Genomic DNA, 19,242 nt, shown 5'->3' on the forward strand with positions numbered 1-19,242 from the left:
AATCCCAAAGTTCAGCTTTCTTCAAGCTAAGTAGAGACATTGGCTTTGGGGGGTAATGTGACAACCTCATGTTTTAGGGAAACAACTGCTCATCCGGAAGGCAATTCAGTGTATATTTTCCCTACCCTTACACCTCTCAATCCACTTTTACTCATCTCCTTCAATTTCTTCCACGCTTCTCCTTTCACATTTATTTATACTTTATCCCAACCCCAATGGCCAGTGGTAAGTAATACACTGGTTTGAATTAAATTGGAAAATGAGATGTTTATAACTCAGATAACTAATTTGTTGTTGTTTCTATTTGCATCTTAAAAAGAAGGTAGAATTTTTTAAAGTGGATTTTAAAAAAAGATTTAAAAGTTTCAACAGATTAAACATGCCCCATTACTTCTTTTTCTTCAAGTATTTCTATACCACTTAATATTTAGAATTTCTAAGCTACAGTTGAAAGATAAGAGGGCTCTGTCAGTCACCAGTTTCTAGCTCCTCCTATCCAGTCACATCTTTTGTTGCTGCTACAACCACAAAGTTTGACTACTTGGACCATGCCTAATATGAATCTGTTAATATTAGTCAGGGATTCATCACCACAAAAAGGAGGCATATTACTCCATGCTAAGGGTGACTTTTTGCCAGATACTTTTTGCTAGAGATTCAATCACCATATAAATACTGAGCTTCATTATAAATGGCAGTTGCTTATCACACCCATTTATCCAAGTCTTGTTAATCAGATACACAGTGCAAAGATCAAGAATGAAATTCATGTTTGTCCTGCTTTCACAGAAGCATTCTTGAGTCTGCTTTTGAAGAACTTTCTGGGTGTTCCCTGAAACTACCACCCTATCACAAAGATTTCACAATACTATGTGCCGTTTCAGCATGTAGGGACTCTACTGCAAATAAGGTATATATGTGCAAAACCTGCCCACCCACTCTTTTGTCTTTCCTTATATAGCTGTATATACACATTGGTTAGCCAGTCTTAGGGATTTATCAAGAGAAACACACTAATGTGTGATAGACTCTTCAAGACTATGAAATTTGCATCTGCCTTTGTGCTTCTTGCTCTGATCCTGTGCTGCTTCTCAGGTGCGTAACCTACTTACTACCCAGTGGGTCCCTGTTCTTTCTGTATGCTCATATGTCCAAGGGTACCATTTTCTCTCACGTTTACTCAAACTTGCAGATGCTCTTGCATGCAAGTATCAAAACCACGGAAATAGAGGGTCTTGGGTCTTGGAACCTGTGCATGTTTGGGTCTCTGTATGGAGGACAGAAATGAGGTCTGCAAGTGAGAGCCTGATCAGTCCCTTGGCATATGTCCATGTGAACACCTGAACAAGGACTGAAGTAAAATCTGAATGCTACAGCAAGTAACGGCTCACCAGAGAATAACTTCCTAAATCCTTTTGCAGGAAAATGTATAACTGAAATATTAATGTACAACTGGCCTACATATTTATTGGTACATATGTTTGGTTATTTCCCTAAAATCTGCACAGATGTGATTTGTAGACACCACATTCTTTTCCTGTTTTTCTGATATGCAATGAGAATCAATAGCTCTTGGATAGTACAATCCAGACACAGTTATGATTGTCAATTAAACAGGTCAATTGGAGGCACACAGTGAGTTATTTTTATTTTTATTTTTTATTTTTTTAAACTTATATACAGATCAGTTGTGAGGGGGAAAGCCTCAGAGTGGTTTACAAAAAGAATAAAGCAGTGAAATTATCAGTAAAAACAGGTAAAAATAATTAATTGAAACATTTAAAAAATAATTAAAATCGACAATAAGTTAAAACCTCGCTTAAAGCACATGGCAGCATTTGACATGTCTGCACTAGCTTGCCTAAACAAAAATGTTTTTAACAGGTGCCAGAAAGAGTGAAGTGAAGTCAGTACTGCCTGATATCAATAGGCAGGGAATTCCAAACTGTGGGTGCCACCACACTGAAAGATCAATTTCTTACAAATGTGGAACAAGTATTATGTGGCACCTGTAAAAGTGCCAGTTCCACTGATCAAAGCAATCTAGGGGTCATATATGGGGTAGGGCGACCTTGTAGGTAAACTAGCCCCAAGCTGTTAAAGACTTTATATGGTGGTACCTCGGGTTACCAACACTTTGGGTTACAAACTCTGCTAACCTGGAAGTAGCATCTCGGGTTAAGAACTTTACCTCAGGATTAGAACAGAAATCACGTGCTGGCGGTGCGGCGGCAGCAGGAGGTCCCATTAGCTAAAGTGGTACCTCAGGTTAAGAACAGTTTCAGGTTAAGAACGGACCTCTGGAACAAATTAAGTTCGTAACCAGAGGTACCACTGTATACTAATCGTAGCACCTTGAACTTAGCCCAGTAGCAAGCTGGCAACCAGTGGTTGTCTCACTCCTGTCAGCAATCATGCTGCAGAATTCTGCACTAATCACAGCTTCTGGATCAAGATCAAAGGAAGCTTCACAGCAGCACATACGGCGAGGATTAGAGCCTTGACGTACTGCCTACAATTTCATTGTGTGAATACATATGAAAGCCCACAATATTAACAGCTTCAAAGAATGGGATACAGTATTGTGTCCAAAAATGTCACATCAGTAAATTATAGATTGGGGATTTGATTTCACAAGTCTAGTTTTTCTAAAGCAAAATGAAACATTAATTTAATGTATCTCTTATATTTTATCTTCTTTTCATTTGAGGATTATTATTATTTTCTAATTCTAGGTTCCACTGCTAAAGAAACAAGGGTGAGTTCATTTTACTCTTTGTCTTATTTGAGGAGAAACGGTTGAAATCCCATTTAGTTAGGAGCAAATTGCCTAATCTCTCCTGCTCCAAACTTTACTGGACCAACATTGCATTCTTCACTTGCTAATTTTCACATGGACTTTTAAAGAACAATCCTAAGCGTGTTTACGCAGCAGCAAATACCACTGAGTTCAACGGAATTTACGTCCTAGTAATTCTGTCCAGGATTGAAGCATTAAAATGCACCCCCTCTCCCCAAAATACACACACCAGTTCTTGCATATGATTCACATTTTTATGAGTAAAATATTGCAATCCAAAATGTATTTCAAACATTAGGTTTGGCTGTTCCGTTTAATGTACAAGGTGAATATTTCTTATGACAGCACCCCATCATGTGGCAAGAGATGGTACTTATGATACCAGCTGTTAAAGTACTTTGTGGTTTTTCCTCTCTTCCTGGTGTGGTAAATACCAGAAATCACCAGCTGAGGGCATATTCATTTTTAATTTTTTAAAAATCTATATTCCCACCTGCTGAGGGATTTTTCATTTATTTGTAATATTTGTGTCATCCTCTTTTCAGGAGTGCCACTATAGCTGTGTTGGTACAATGAGGTGAAGTAAGTAAGGCTAAGAAAGGAGCAGATAACCCTTTCAGCCCACAGGCCTTGGAAACCTTCCAAGGACTACATGCCTGTGGTGCTTGGAGCAATAATACAGATTTTACAGTAGGCTAGTTTCTACACACACTGAAACATACCTCTCTATCCTCCATCAAGGCAAGCAAGTGGCATTATAAGCATTCAGTGACACATTCTGGCCAGGGGGAAAACCCTTGAGGATGCTGCAAAGCAAGGCCACTCAGTGGTGTGGATGCAGATAGGGAGTGGCCTACAGACAGTGCCATGGACCACATAGGCCTGGAGAACCACTTTTGGCCCATGGGCTTGAGGTTCCCCATCCCTAGTTTAAGCAATAAGCCCTCTTTAGGCATTCTGAATTTGTATCTGTGGAAGCAAGTGAGATTAACTCAGCCAGCTCCTCCTCTGAACCTACCCATGTTGGTTCTTCAGTGTTCCCAGTAGTAGGGAACCTGATCACTCCATGTAAGAAGGTTGGGAGTCCTATGTGACAGGGCTGGCTTGCATGGGTCATGTCCCCGCTCCAAAGAGGCAAAGTCAGGATGCCAGTAACAAGTTGCTCAAGGCTGCCTATTTAGCTTCATCAGACCTGGCCTTAGAGAGCACCAGGTATGGTGTGGTGGCAAATGCTGTGGCCTAAGGGTGAGTGGTGCAGTTGTCCAGGGTTGCAAGGGATCAAAGACCTTTTGCTATTTCTGCAGCCCTGTCTCCAGTGTCCTAAAGCTGCACAATCAAGGCGTGGTTTTTAGGTGCTGTGAATGAATGAATAAAACTTCATTTGTGTCAGCCAACGGCCATAGCAACAAAAGAACATTGCAGTATACACAGAACAACACAAAATGTTGATTATATAAAACACAATTTAGAGTCCTGAATCAGCAGTCAAATAGTGGACCTTTTTCCAACTGCCCCAGCTAAAAACCTTGTGATCTTTGCTGTCATCTGGTCCTCTTGATCTGCCAGGAGAAAAGACACTGTGGCAGTGGTTGGGCGACCCGGAATGGACAATAAAAGAGGGGTGATAATTTTGTTCCTCAGGTCTTTGTAAAGAGTGCATGCCAGGAGGGCATGCACCACTGATTCAGTGCTGCCATCTCCACAGGGACATAAGTGTTTTTAGGTGCTGTTATGTTCCAAAGCTAAATATTTTTATCAACACTGAAAACACAAGGCGCTTCTGTTTCAAGAGAATGGTGTGCAAGTTCTGTTATGCACAATAGAACATGGCAGAAAACACAGCTGACGTCACTCTGAAAGAAGATATTGGAGCACTCCAAATCATTTCCCCATGCACCTGCACAGAAAATGGTTGATCTAGCTGAAAGGAAACACACAGAGATCTGCATCAAGCATTGCCACGAATCCCTTGTTGTTGTTGTTGTTGTTGTTGTTGTTGTTGTTGTTGTTGTGTGATTGTAATGTTCTTGTATAATCTTAGTAGGTTGCGTAATCTTAGAAGTTGTGTGGCTCTGAGGTGACATGGCTGTGACAGGTGCTTTTTTCCAGCACCTCTCAGCTGGGCTCTGGAAATGGGGGCAGAGACCTGACCAGTCCCTCTGTGCCTCCGGCTCATGAGGAGACCTCCCCAGAGCCCAAAGGGGACATCCTCTAGGTGCTGCAGACAGGATCTCCTCATGAGCTGAAGGCACAGAGGGGCTTTGCTGAGCCCCTCGAACCGAAAAGCTGCACAGGGGAGGGAGCTCAGTAAGCTGCTCACCTGAGATGTGGAAGCCTCTCTGTGCCTCACCTGAGCAAGCCCCCCACCCCACTGATCTGGCTCACGCAAGCTGGAGAGGCATTGTGGGGGCTCATTAAACTGCTCAGCTGAGGCGTGGAAGGCTCCCCTTCCCTCACCTCACCTGAGCAGCCTCAACAAGCCTCTCTGGGCTCTGGGGTGCGTGACTATCATGAAGAGACCTTGAACCTCTGAATTTGTCACTATATTAGTGCTAAGGGCCTTAGGGGAGCTTTTGCTGCTGACACTAGTGTCCTTTTAAAAAACAACTTTTGTAATGGCCTGGTGCTCTGAAGAAGAGTGCAGGTTGAGATGGTCGCAGTCACTATCACCATAATTTCCCCAGGGTGCCCCTGGGCCTGGACACAGAGGCCAGAAGCTTTCTGGAGGAATTCAGATGATGTCTATTTCTGCAGGTGCTTTATAGGTTTAAGCCCTGGGCTGGCTGTCAGGACCCATCTTCATTCCCTAGTAAGCTCATAGAGGTGGGGCAAGGGGGCATCAGTGAATGAGACAGAGACATTAGCATCAGCCATAAGATACTACACCTAATTAATATTGTCTTTTTTAATTTTCAGAGATCCTGCATCATAAATCCAAAGGAAGATTATTTTGTGTGCCCACCAGTTGAGTCATTTGTTTGTGGCTCAGATGGCAAAACGTACAAGAATACATGTTTTCTTGGCAAAGCTATGAGGTGAGGTTGTGGTTAATCAGCAAGCAGTAATGTTTTTTAACACTAACTGGCCATGTCTCTGAAAGTTAACACCTGATAATTTCAGCCCGTCCAAGTGTCCCTATTTTCCAGGGACATCCCTGATTTAGAGAAGCCGCCCCAGTCCCATTTTTCCTTAGAATGTCCCTATTTTCATTGGAGAAATGCTGAGCTGTCTGAAGGCAATCCTGTAAAGTTTTTTATGTTTAATGTTTTGTTATGTTTTTATACATGTTGGAAGCTGCCCAAAGTGACTGGGGCAACCCAGTAAGATATGTGGGGTATAAATAGTAAAATTATCATTATGGAATGGGATGTCCCTATTTTCAATGGAGAAATGTTGGAGGGTATGTAATTTATATTCCGGAGCATTTTGGCTTATCATGTAACAAGCTTTAAAAGAGCTAGGTTCTAGGTCTGGGAACAATACTACAAAGCCGCAGATTCCAGTGGTCAGTTTCCAGACTAGCTGAGATTTCATTCCATAAAAGGAAAGAAAATAGATGGCTCTAAAGAGGAACTGAAGGAATTTTATTCTACTGTACTCTCAAAAAAATGCCTGTTCAGTTGTTTCTTTTCATAGAAACCAAATTGTCATAGTATGTTGACACTGTTAAAATACCATGATAACAGCTGCTGAAGTTCACATATGCCATTTTTTTCTGATGAGAAGATGTTTTTTGTTTTTCAAGTTGATAACAAAATGGCCGCTGATTAAAATTTGTGGTGCTGATGGTTATATTTGGTGCTTGTAGTGTATATGATGCAGCATGTTTTGTAAAGAAGTTACAAATACTTATGCCAGAGCCTGCTTTATGCAAGTTTATTTTTATTATGTGGGAATGGGATGTTGATGAAAGAATGCCCTGTGTTCTTTACAGTTCAGGATTTGTGAGTCTGCAGATGTGCATAGTGCTCATGTACTGTAAACACAAAGGATCCAGTCTCTTTCATGTTAATCATTATCTAGCAAAACAGCTGCAACTGAACACAGAATTAGGCACTGTTTGAGCCCGGTGTTCGAATGTGGTCAATAATGGTTTGTTCTTCCAGAGCTTCTCAGTGATGCTTTTCTGTTTAACACTGATTTCTTTTCTAGAGCTTCTTGTGGAAAAGTGAGATACAGACACCCTGGCCCATGTATTGACAGAAAAAGTACACCATGAAAATATCACTCTTGGTTGTGCTGACTAATTCTACTTGATCTTGCATGCTGGATATTGAGACTGCTGCAGTTCCACAGCCTGCTTGTTCATTAAACAAAAGTCAACGCATCTGTAGTTGCTTCCTGCTTTTGCTTTCCCCATCCCAGTGGCAGAGCCTCATGGTAACTGGCAGGCAGCCCATTTAGTGCAGGAATGGAATTTGACATATACTCAGCTGGAATGGCTTCAGTGCAATAGGAACCACAATGCAGAGTATTCTGGTCTGCTCCTTCAGAGCAAACTTTTTGTTTTGGATTGCTTCTGAAGGGAAATCATGAATATCAACTCTAAGAATAATAATAATCGAATGTACTCCATTATTCAATTATTTTCCAATTTGATATGTCATTACAAAAGACTCATCATTTCTATTCAGATGCTCCTTAAATATCGGGGTGTTTTTTAAAAAAAAAAAACGTTTTTGAAAAATTCTAAAACCATGCATAAATACACATCTAAATTCATAATTACATAATAAATATGAACAGATATAGGAAAAATATTCTGAAAATATTGAGATGGAAATCTCAATTTTTTTGAGTTTCTGTCCATACCAATGGTTGTTGTTGGCATCCATCTGTCTCGAGAGACAATGGAGTGTGCCTCCAGGGGTGACAACAAACCGTTGCACTAGCAGCACCAAAGACACTGGGCAGTGTGTATGGAAGTCCTGGGCACCAGCTTGGCTGCAGGAGTTGCCGGAAGGAGGCGTACAAATAAAAATCAGTGAATAAATCAGAGTTTATTAATTACCATATTTTTCGCTCTATAAGACGCACCAGACCACAAGACGCACCTAGTTTTTGGAGGAGGAAAACAAGAAAAAAAATATTCTGAATCTCAGAAGCCAGAACAGCTAGAGGGATCGCTGCGCAGTGAAAGCAGCAATCCCTCTTGCTGTTCTGGCTTCTGGGATAGCTGTGCAGCCTGCATTCGCTCCATAAGACGCACACACATTTCCCCTTACTTTTTAGGAGAGAAAAAGTGAGTCTTATAGAACAAAAAATACGGTATCTTGCATTTGCAATCAATGATAATTCATTATCCTATATCTGACTCAAACTAATTTAAATAAGAAAATAGTTGTTAAGATACAGGCCCTGTCTTTTGAGTTATACTCTGAAACGGGCATGGAGAATATTTGGCCCTCCAGATGTTGATGAACAGTGACTCCCATTATCTCTGGTTATTGGCCCTAAGGTGGATGGGAATTTTAATTCAGCAACATTTGGAGAGCTAAATGTTCCCAATCCTTCCTCTAAAAATATATAAGGTGGTACCTTGGGTTACAGACACTTCAGGTTACAGACTCTGCTAACCCAGAAATAGTACCTCGGGTTAAGAACTTTGCTTCAGGATGAGAACAGAAATCATGCTCCAGCGGCGCGGCGGCAGCAGGAGGCCCCATTAGCTAAAGTGGTTCTTCAGGTTAAGGACAGTTTTAGGTTAAGAATGGACCTCCGGAACGAATTAAGTTCTTAACCCAAGGTACCACTGTATATATATAGACCATAGACACAAGCAGTATGGTGGTGGTGGTAGAATCATGGTCTCTAGCCCTCCATTTTGCAGGGCATAATCTCATAGGGAGCTCCATTCCCCCTTCCATGTGTTGATTTGTACATGCAGAGACCATCCGGTGACCATCATCATTTCATTAAAAAATAGCTTGTCATTCATTCAGTTTATTATTATTGTTCCTGGTTACATGTTTAAAAAATCAAAATGGCTGGTACAGAATAATTGAAGGCACAAATGCTTAGCACATTTTCAAAAGAATAGTGGATTCCAATGGAACTCACTCTTAGTATTTCTGTAGCTGAGAAAGTATCCTTTGCATCCATTATGATGTTCAGCTATCTTTAGGAAAGGTGCTCAATCCAGGAGGAACGTGTTGCAGTCTAAACTCCGCTCTTCCTGAGAGCCAGAAGAACTGATAAATGCACCATTCAATTTCAAAAGTTGTTTTGAATACAAATATAAAATTTGACCTAACAACCCCTCCCCCTCACTCACGTGAGCAAAACTCTCTGCAGTCAACTGAAGGCAACCAGCCATGCCCTGTCCCCACCCCATATCACTCACCACCAATGAAAACTGATAAATGAATAGAAAGAGAACCTACCCACATGACGCTGACACAAAAACCTCACACACATACACTATGTAAAATAATGAAAGTTTACCACCCCCTTCTCTCCCTGCCCGGCTTTCTCTCTGCCAACCTGTCTATAACATCAGTGTCTCACATTGAATAGAACTGATCTGTAGGAATCAGAGATGTTGTATGTACTTTTGTAACCCAAGAAAATCTTTAATAAAAACAATTTTTAAAAAATGATAAATAATAATAATTTTATTAATAATAAATTAATAACAATAAATTCTATTAGTAATATTAATTGGTTTCCACAGCCAATAATAAATAGTACTTCATTAAACACATTTCTTCAGTCAATTTCAGCTTCAGTTCTTCTTACACTCGCATTGCCTAATTTTAATTCCATCTTCATTACTGCGTATGTCCTGCTTGCCAGATTGCTTTCTGAAAAGTAAAATGAAACATTGAAGACAAATACCATTGTTAAAGCAGCATTCCTGCTACATGAAAATTTGATCATTCTGTGTTTTCTCTGCTCATATTATGTTCTTTCTCTTCCCTGGCTTTTAATCTGATACCTCGCAGAGGTCATGAGAATGTTATGATGGAACTTTTTTAACTGTGCAATCATATATACATTTGCTTATAAGTAGTGTAAGTCATGGGAAGCATGAATAAACTCCCTACTATAAAAAGAGAAAGCACATCCAGCTTGGATAGAGGGTTTTTCAAGATGGTATGACACGTTCATTTCTTTCAGAGGCACCCCAATAACTTGCAGAACCAGTTTGACCAACAGATACATTAGTGGGATGAGTACACACAGTCATTGTGCAATGATGGCTGAATTATACCACCTTCAATGTTCAGAGCAGAAGTGGAGGTGGAGAGAAACTGAAAGTTGAACCATATCCAACACTCAGAGAAGCTGGATTGGGATAAGGCTCTCCCAGTACTTCCTTTCCAGAAACAGAGAGATGGCTGCCACCTCCAACTCTGCCTTTCCCTTTGAAGGGAGAAAACCACAACAAAGGAGGGGTATTGTCTGCCAATGCTCCAAAAAAGGGAAAACTTCAGGTTCAGGGGCTGAATGAAGTCTTCCAGTTCTCTCTATCTTGCTGTTCTCTGCAACTTAACAGAAGTGCTTTTGCCTAATTGCCTTGAATTGTAAAAATGGCTCTTGCTTCCTGCCTGAAGGATGGAGGCATATGTGTGTATAGAAACCTCTAGCTTTTGTGTGACGCAGCCTACTCTCCAAAGGTAGGAATCACATCCATTGCTTGTCCCACTTTTCCTTATGGCCAAGCCCACCACTTGCATGTGGCCCCAGAAAGGGTCTGTAAAAGTTCTTTACTTCTGGTCTAGGATAATAGGGCACTGGAAACTTTAGCCATTTGGAAGGCTTTGAAACAGGAGGACATGGGATAATGATAATGCAGGTGTGGATGCCTAAACCAACATCCTTCTTACACAAACACCCATACATATCAAAACAGCAAGCCCAAACATGGCCTCAGTGTGGCTCTGTATGTGTTCCCATCATAAATCAGGAGGAATTACCTGCCTTGTTGAAAGAGTGTGTGGAGGTAGGCTTCCATGGAGCAGGTTTTGTTACAAGGTTAACTGGACTAAACTTTTGTACACACCTGAGTTTCTCCAGGCCTCATATAAGTTCAGATTTCCTTATCAATATAAAGTATATACCACAAGCTTTGAATTAAATGCAGATAAGAGCCCCCAAAATACATCCGTATAACCACCAAAACAACTTCAGTCACTGAAATCAATTGTGTATTCAACCAGATACCTGCAAGGCTCAGACCAGTCGCTCCAAGGTGAATTTCTGTTATAGTGTTCCCTGGAACGGATATAAATTGTTCCACGATGGAACAATCTGTTGTGGCAGCTTAAGGAGTTTCCATCTTGAAGCTGCATAGCATTGTCAACCTCACAAATCTGAGAACAAAAGAACAGACCACTTTAGTGAACTAGAAAGGATCCCCAAAGGAGCAGGCAAACATCTGTGCCTATAGTTTGCAGGCAGGAACTGAACATGGATAGTCAGTGACAGTGGCGTAGCATGGGGGTGCAGGGGGGGCCGGCCGCACCGGGCGCAACATCTGGGGGTTAGGGTTAGGGGGCGCAAATCCACGGGTTAGGGGGCGCAAATCCACGGGTTAGGGGGCACAAATTACTTGCCTTGCCCCGGGTGCTGACAACCCACGCTACGCCACTGGTCAGTGATACAATGTGCCACCAGATTCCTATCCTTCTCCATGCAAACATATACAGTGGTACCTCAGGTTACATACTCTTCAGGTTACATGCGCTTCAGGTTACAGACTCTGCTAACCCAGAATATTGCTTCAGGTTAAGAACTTTGCTTCAGGATGAGAACAGAAATCGTGCAGTGGCGGCGCGGCAGCAGCAGGAGGCCCCATTAGCTAAAGTGGTGCTTCAGGTTAAGAACAGTTTCAGGTTAAGAACGGACCTCCGGAACGAATTAAGTACTTAACCCGAGGTACCACTGTATTTAGTCTACCTGTGGCCTTCCAGATGTTGATGGACTACAACTTCCATCATCTGTGAACATTGACCATGCTGATATGACTGATGGAAGGACCACAGACTCTCCATCCTCGCTATAAACTGAGAATGAGGATAGGTGGTGAGGTTCAGCAGCATAGCATCCCCAATCGCTGCCAGGGGAGGGCTGACAAGCACTGGGGGTGCACGCCAATGTGGGGGGAATGTGGGGTGTGTGCCAGGGGAGCGCACACTGGGGAGGGACTCACCCACTGGAGCCCGCCGCTAGCACATTGCAGCGGGCTCACAGTGTTGGACCATTATTGCCAGATCCCATTGTTGGAGAAATCAGCAATAAGGGAGGGTGAAATATCTTTAGACTGTGTGCTGTGCTGTGATGCAATGTTCCTCTGAATATACAGCTGTGGATAAACAAAAAAGAAGGAACAGCAACTTCCTTGTTTGTGAGCATCGTAATTGCATCTGGATGAACAGTGCTGGAAGGCAAATAAAAAGTAAGACTGAATGGATCTGGGTGCCTAATACAGCAAGAATGTAAATATGACTGTGATAGCCTATAAGACCACCAAGTTCATTTATATCCTCATTCTCTCAGTTCCTCAGTTTATAGCTTCAGTTGTTTCGTTCCATGATAGAATGAGGGTTGAACATTAAAGTTGGATGGGGAGCGGGGTTATTGGGCTGTTGTTTTTATTTCAATTATGTATTTTGTGGTTTTATATTTTGATTTTGTTCTGTGAACCGCCCTAAGACTTCCAGCTATAGGGCGGTATATAAATTTCAAAAATAATAATAATAAAAGGAAAAACACCAATTACCCAGTCTCTCCGTGGATGCTGAACCATCTTGATTTGGTATGTCAGCTTAAAGTAACTAGCCGGAGTGCTCCAGGTTTTGGGTGGTGTCCAAGTCAATAGGCTGTTCTCCATTTGGCACTCAACAGCATCAGGCTTTACTGAAAGAGGTAATGAGATCAGCATAATTTTTAACTGTATACTACTGCTAAAATGATGGCTTTATGCCTCCACCAGTATCCTTATCATTTATTATTTGGATGAGTTCAGAGGCTCCAGATATGTTAAGGCTGGAGTGTGCGTGCGTGTGCACATACGTGTATTGTACAGTGGTGCCTCGCAAGACGAAAATAATTTGTTCCACGAGTCTTTTCATCTTGTGATGTTTTTCGTCTTGCAAAGCACGGTCCGTCGCAACTGTGCCTCTTCAAGCGGCTTTAAGAAAAAAGCGCAAGACGTTTTTGTCTTGCGAAGCAAGCCCATAGGGAAATTCATCTAGCGAAGCAACGCAAAACCGAAAAACCCTTTCGTCTAGCGAGTTTTTCGTCTTGCGAGTTTTTTGTCTTGCGAGGCATTGCGGGGCACCACTGTATATGTGTTATCTGTTTGCTGCCCTGGCCACCAAAGAAGAAGCAACTGAGAAACTCCGAAAATCTGTAAGTGCAAGCATAACCTCCAACAATGCTGTGAAATGGGCAAATGAAATGAGGTCTTGCCTGTTAAAGGCTAGGAATGTATTGCTTAGCAGAAGGACCTGCTATCCAGGGAAAGCTATCTGACTACATCTTGTCCCTTCATTTAAGGTAGCAGTATCATTGGTTCGCCAGAAGCGGCTTAGTCATGCTGGCCACATGACCCGGAAGCTGTATGCCAGCTCCCTCGGCCAATAAAGCGAGATGAGCGCCGCAACCCCAGAGTCGGCCACGACTGGACCTAATGGTCAGGGGTCCCTTTACCTTTATCATTGGTGGCCACCATGCCATTGCCCAAAAGCTTCCATTGCTTTTAAGGGCTGCAGGACAAGTGAGGAAATCTATTTATTTATTTGTTACATTGATATTGTAATAGGTGCTAAATGACCTTGCTGTGAGATCTGGACTCCCTCCATGCAGACTGAACATGCAAATACAGTATGTGAATAAATCATATTTCTTAAAGCTATGAAAGTCTCTGCCACATCTTCAGTTCTCCAAAGGAGCGCAAACCTTGGATGAGTGCCTGGAAGCCCCTGGAATCTTGCTACCACTCGGAGAGTGGGGGTGACACCCAACTTTTTTTGTCTCAGGTGACCACTGGTGACTAATGGCAGTGGCTAATGGCAGTCTAGCCTTCCACATATAGATATTAAATTTGATTTTGACAGTACTGTGAAGTCAAGTGAAAACACATGGGGAATGTGCTCATCTGCATGTTCATTCAAGTTCCAGACTTTTCCCAGCTATGGAAAAGGACTATGCAGTAGTGACTGTTTTTAGTGGTCATAGATGGGAGACAAGGCTTTTGAGCATTGCCTGAGTGCTCCCTCATGAGCTGAGGTCTAGATTTAGTGCATAAATACAAATGTTTCAAAAGGGAATCATAGGAATCAGAAAAACACACCACTATTTTGTTTTTCTAACTGCAGCAATAAAAGACTGTAGCTGGAGAAATGGTCCCTAACTGCTTTAATGAGGAAGATTAACCTACTGTTTTTTCTTCTCCTTTCTTATGCTATGCACTATCATAGGAACAGAAGTATAGAATTGGAAATAGGGGACCATTATGAGATCACATTCTCGCTGATAAACTAGTCTAGAGAATGGACCTAAATTTAGTCCAATACTCTATCACTACTCAATAATCTCTACTGAAATTGTTTCAGGATACTTTAGTCAAGATTTTTAAAGTCAAATTTAAAAGTACTTAATTTTACTTAATGGTGGCTTCTGAGTCTTTTATATGTTTTATGTGTTTAATATGTCTGGATTACCAATGTTTTATGGATGTTTTCTTTTCCTTTTAAAAAATGATTTTTATTGTCTAAATTATGCCAATAAAGGCTTAATGAATGAATGTTGGATGCAAACTATATGCATATGCTTGAGGAATTCTCTAACCACACTGTGCACCACTAACCGTCTTACAATTAACTTACAACAATGTAACCATTAGAACAGTATGCTAATTAGCAGTAATAATACGGAAGCTATGAATAGCCTACATAATTACGGTTGGCAAACCTTTCTTTAGTGATTCATCTATTCCTTTCAAGCTCAAGCGGCAGTGCAGATTAAAAACTACTAATAGGTTACTGAGATCAAGAATTATTTGTTTTTGCATTTCCTTGTTTCTTTATTGGATTTGGGTGTGCCTTACTCCCTGGCATCTAACAGAGGTGGGGTTTGGCCTCTCAATAATCATTAGAAAAGATCAGAATCACCACACCAAATGACTCAAGTATGTTGTAGAGCAAGTGATGTGCCTGACATTTTACACCCTTTTAACCACTATTAGTATATGAGCAAAAGTGATGGTGAAAGTTTTATAAGGAATCAACTAATGGATTCAGTATGTGAATAAAGGTATGTTAGCAAGCCCTTCCAGATGTAGAAACGATTGCTCAAATTAGGTTGTTTAGCACTCTTTATGTGGAATCACTAAATTTGTATATCTGTTTATTTATTCCCATGTCATTATTTATGGTGGGTTGTTCTTATTTCAAAATACTACTAAACCCCCCACCCTGCTTTTTAAATTGATTTGGAGATGAGAGTCCTTTTATCAGGATGCAATTCAATGATGGTTCATGGAAAAACCCATGCTGCCTTCTAGCGCCAAAACACTATGTGCTACAGATAAAGGATTATATATTACTGTGGACAAGAGGCAGAGTAAATTAATTGAACTTAGGTCCCACTGAAATCAATACAGCAAGTTAATCATGACAGTGAAGTTCTAATAATTTCAATGGGACCTAAGTTCAAATATGTTGCTCTGGATCCAGCCCAATTTCTTTTACGGTGATTTATTCACCACCACCACTACCCTCATTCCAAACCTTTTTGCATAACTTACAAATATCTTTGATGAAGAAGTTTTGAGTATGTTCTTCATATTCAAATCCATGGAAAACCTCTAGAGCAATCCCAATTTCTTCGTACTCCTCAGTGGATGGGCAGGGAATTCCTTTTCTGCAGGAAGCAGTGTACATTCCTGCCTCTGGTCCGACGGGCTCATCACAGACTGCATTTCCTGATGTGACTCTGAATTCAAAACAGAGATGGAATTGAATGGGTAGTTCCTCCCAAATTTAGAAAAATGACTTTGTAACTCTATTTCCCAACCTTAGCAGCAACGACACATTAATGCAGGGCAGGTATTCAGAAAATATTTCCTCAGAGGGATAGCCAATTTAATATACAGCAGGAAAGAGTATTTTGGCACTTCAAAAACTAATAGGTCAGATTTATTGCGTCATCAGTTTTCATGGACTAGGGCCTATTTGTATAAAGTATGTCATCCTTTACAAGGAACTATGCTGTGCCAGAAACCAAGATGCTGACTCTGTCCTCATATCCTTTCAAGGAACACAACTGACGACATCAGCCATACCACCATTAGCTCATTCACCTTCTCATCCTCTAAGAGGAGATATACTGGCAAGAGGAAGTTCTTTGTCGGTGGTCACATCATCTACCATCTGCCAACAATTTCCATCTTCAATTCAGTGTCTCTACACCACAAATGGGAAGCCTTTGGCCCTCTAAACATTGCTAAACTCCCATTGGTTCTGACAAGCACAGCTCTGACAAGCATGAACAGTCTGGGGATGATGTGAGTTGTAGCTCAGTGACATCTGGAGGACCAAAGGCACCCCATCCCTGCTCTATGCCCTAAAGCAACATTTGGAGAGCTAGAAGTTTCCCATTCCTGCTGTAAAGAATACATAACTGCATATCTGACATCAGAAATGGCAACTTTCAGAAGCTGGCAAGGAAACCTTTCAATTTCCCAGAACATTCTGAGAGTTTCATTGCTATTCAGCAACAGAAGAGCAATGGCATAGAAATTCATAATATCTGGTTTGCCATGTCAATTTCTTTGACTCACAATGTGCTAATAATCTATTTTAGGGTGAGCTCCCTTGCTGGTGAAAATGGTCTTCTGCTTGCAGTTTAAATCAAAGTTATTATGAGCTCATTTTGCACCTGTGTCCTCTGCATTCCTTAGACTATGTGCTCATAAAGGCAGCTGCTGTGTTGGTGGCTATAACATGAATGAACTGAGAGAACACCCTCACCTACATCAGAACAGTAATGGGCACACTATATAAATGGCACCTGTATAAATAAATGCTTAGTGTATTTGGTGAAATTTTAGTGTCTTGGAATTGCTTGCTCACATTTTCAGTAGATTTGATTCTATTAAGTTGGAACCAGGGATTTATCTCTGATTACAGTTTTTAACACAACAAAGCTGGGAAGATACTGGGTTCTGAATAGCCACTGTACATAGTTGAGCTTTGAACTGATATCCCATAGAGCTGGTATACCTTGTGTTTTGTAGTCTTTTGGTCCCACTAGTCACAATTCTCAATATTATACTGAGGCTAAGACTTTGTGTATATGATAGCAGCCTCTAACTCACAAATGTAAATGCTTATTACACAACAAACTTTAAGGTTAGTCTTTAAGGTGCTACAAGGCTCACTGTTTCAGAAAATCATTGCTATTGCAAAATGTTTTTAGCTTATTATCTTCCAATCAAATTAAGCCCCCCCCCAAAAAAAAATACTTCCTCTAAAGCAATTGGCCGCTTGCGATCATTTACCAGATTTCTCACTCTCATTGAAATATCTAGGAGAAGAGATTTGGAAATAAAAGGAAGCCCTGTGAGGTTCTAAGCACAACTTCCTAACTCAGAAGTTATTGTAAAATAATATCCCAAGAAGCACCAAGACACTGAAAATGGTATTTTCTCTATCCTATAGATCTATTTAATTAATGGGTGAGTTGGCACTCTCTGCCACAAAAGCTTCACCCTAACCCTCAATAGTACAATAATTTCTTGGGCCTATTCTCTACGAAATGTTGCTTGAAACAATATGGGGGGCGGGGACAGTATCTTACTTAATTGTAAAGTTCAAATTTGAATTCTGCTCGAGTGGTTTCCAAAAGCACTTGAAGTCCCCAGAGTAATTGTTTGCTGTACATTTGAAGTAAGGTCTGTTGCTTTCTTCTAGAATGAAACAAAGAATTAACACATCTAAGAGCAGTAAAACAGACAACACATTTTAGAGCATGCCGTATGTACACAAAGTTTTGAAAGCAGCATTCATTTAAGTGAGATGGGGATGGGAGATGATGGAAAAACAGGTCCTAGTAGCTACTCATGGCTACTATATTCATAAGCAGTTTTTACTGATAAACTGACAGGACCAAAATAAATTTTAAAAGGTACTTTACACAAAAAACCTGAGCCTATCTATCTGTAATTTAGCAAGTTTCTTATTCTAAAGGTATTTCTTTCATATGTGCTATTTTCATACAAATTGGCCATGAGACAAAGAGGAAGATTAAATGATTTTTTTAAAAAACTGCCTCAAAACTGTAGAAAACTGCTGTTATCCACCTGAATTTTGGCAGGCTTCATCCCCTAAAAAGGGATTACCACAGCTGTATATTTAATTCAGTTCTGCCCCCAATTTTTTTAAAACTTATATAAATTTCCTTAAAATTAAATGTATATATCAAAATCGAAAGGCGCCCAGCACACACACACACACCCTCGATCTATTTGCATGTAATCTTGGGTTGCCATATTTCCGAAAGTGAAAAATCTATACTTCCAACAAGGGCATCCCAATTGCTCTGAATCAAAGCATGTTGCCTTTTGAAGCACCAAATCAGGATCCAAACTGGATCTTGTGGTTGGAGGGCATACCTAGTATCATGCTGCTGAGCTGCCTATTTAATGATATACAATAGTCAACAATGGCAGAATCATTTTTCTTATTCTTTTTGCACCTTGCTTCTTACATAGCAGTACTGATGGGCATTCTGTGTATAATTAAAGTAGATTGCGCACAGGCTTACCTTTGAAAGGACTGAGAATTGACTCAGCTACTTCACCGTTGTCATTTTTCTTCTTAATATACACGGTACTGTAACTTAAAATAGCATTTGTGGTGTTGCTCCTACAAACGTATTTGCCAGCATCTGGGTATCCCCGGATGGTTTTTTCCAAACTCTTGCCATTTCCTTCCAATTTCATATTTTTCACCCAATAAACCAATGCACTTGGCTCCTTAGATGTATTGCAGGTGAGCGTTATTTTCTCAGGTAGTGCTGTGGCTTCAACAAAGTGCACTGAATATTGCAAAAAGGAAAAGTGGAAAGGAAAGAATGGTGAGCCCAACAGAAAGGTACTGTCCTCCTGGAAAATACTAATAAATCAACTTCATTTTTAGATTTACTGATATAATTGAAAGACGTAAATGGAAACTTAGACCAAAAGAAGCACATACATATGAAGAGGTGGTTTTCTTTTAAGCCAGTGGTGGCCAAACTTGACCTGTCAGTTGTTTTGGGACTACAGTTTCCATCATCCCTGACCACTGGTCCTGTTAGGGATGATGGGAGTTGTAGTCCAAAAACAGCTGGAGGGCCAAGTTTGGCCATCACTGCTTTAAGCGGTCCATCTGAATCAGTGGGTGGAAGGAAGCTGCTTCAGAGGAATTTCATGAGGTTGTGCTGATGGGTGT

General features: G+C 40.9%; 2 protein-coding genes across 2 annotated transcripts in view; one reads left to right on the forward strand and one right to left on the reverse strand.

Moving 5' to 3' along the window:
- Positions 1 to 912: 912 nt before the first annotated feature.
- On the forward strand, positions 913 to 7,094 carry LOC308580289 (serine protease inhibitor Kazal-type 6-like). Its single transcript, XM_081181613.1, has 4 exons — positions 913 to 1,095; positions 2,736 to 2,758; positions 5,717 to 5,835; positions 6,953 to 7,094. Exons 1-4 carry the CDS (start codon positions 1,017 to 1,019, stop codon positions 7,017 to 7,019), a joined length of 288 nt encoding a protein of 95 aa, XP_081037739.1. The 5' UTR covers positions 913 to 1,016; the 3' UTR covers positions 7,020 to 7,094.
- Positions 7,095 to 9,492: 2,398 nt separating this feature from the next.
- The window catches only part of LOC308578415 (interleukin-12 subunit beta-like), a 32,835-nt gene continuing 23,085 nt past the window's right edge, over positions 9,493 to 19,242 (reverse strand). Inside the window, exons 3-8 of the mRNA XM_081178760.1 lie at positions 18,575 to 18,847; positions 17,609 to 17,717; positions 15,555 to 15,742; positions 12,525 to 12,661; positions 10,967 to 11,115; positions 9,493 to 9,603 (exon numbers count right to left, since the gene is read on the reverse strand). Of these exons, the coding sequence (XP_081034886.1) occupies positions 9,525 to 9,603; positions 10,967 to 11,115; positions 12,525 to 12,661; positions 15,555 to 15,742; positions 17,609 to 17,717; positions 18,575 to 18,847 (935 nt within the window). The 3' untranslated portion in view covers positions 9,493 to 9,524. The remainder of the gene's footprint in view (positions 9,604 to 10,966; positions 11,116 to 12,524; positions 12,662 to 15,554; positions 15,743 to 17,608; positions 17,718 to 18,574; positions 18,848 to 19,242) is intronic.

This window comes from Podarcis bocagei (assembly GCF_964188305.1).
Source record: "Podarcis bocagei genome assembly, chromosome: 2".
NCBI classification, from domain to species: domain Eukaryota; kingdom Metazoa; phylum Chordata; class Lepidosauria; order Squamata; family Lacertidae; genus Podarcis; species Podarcis bocagei.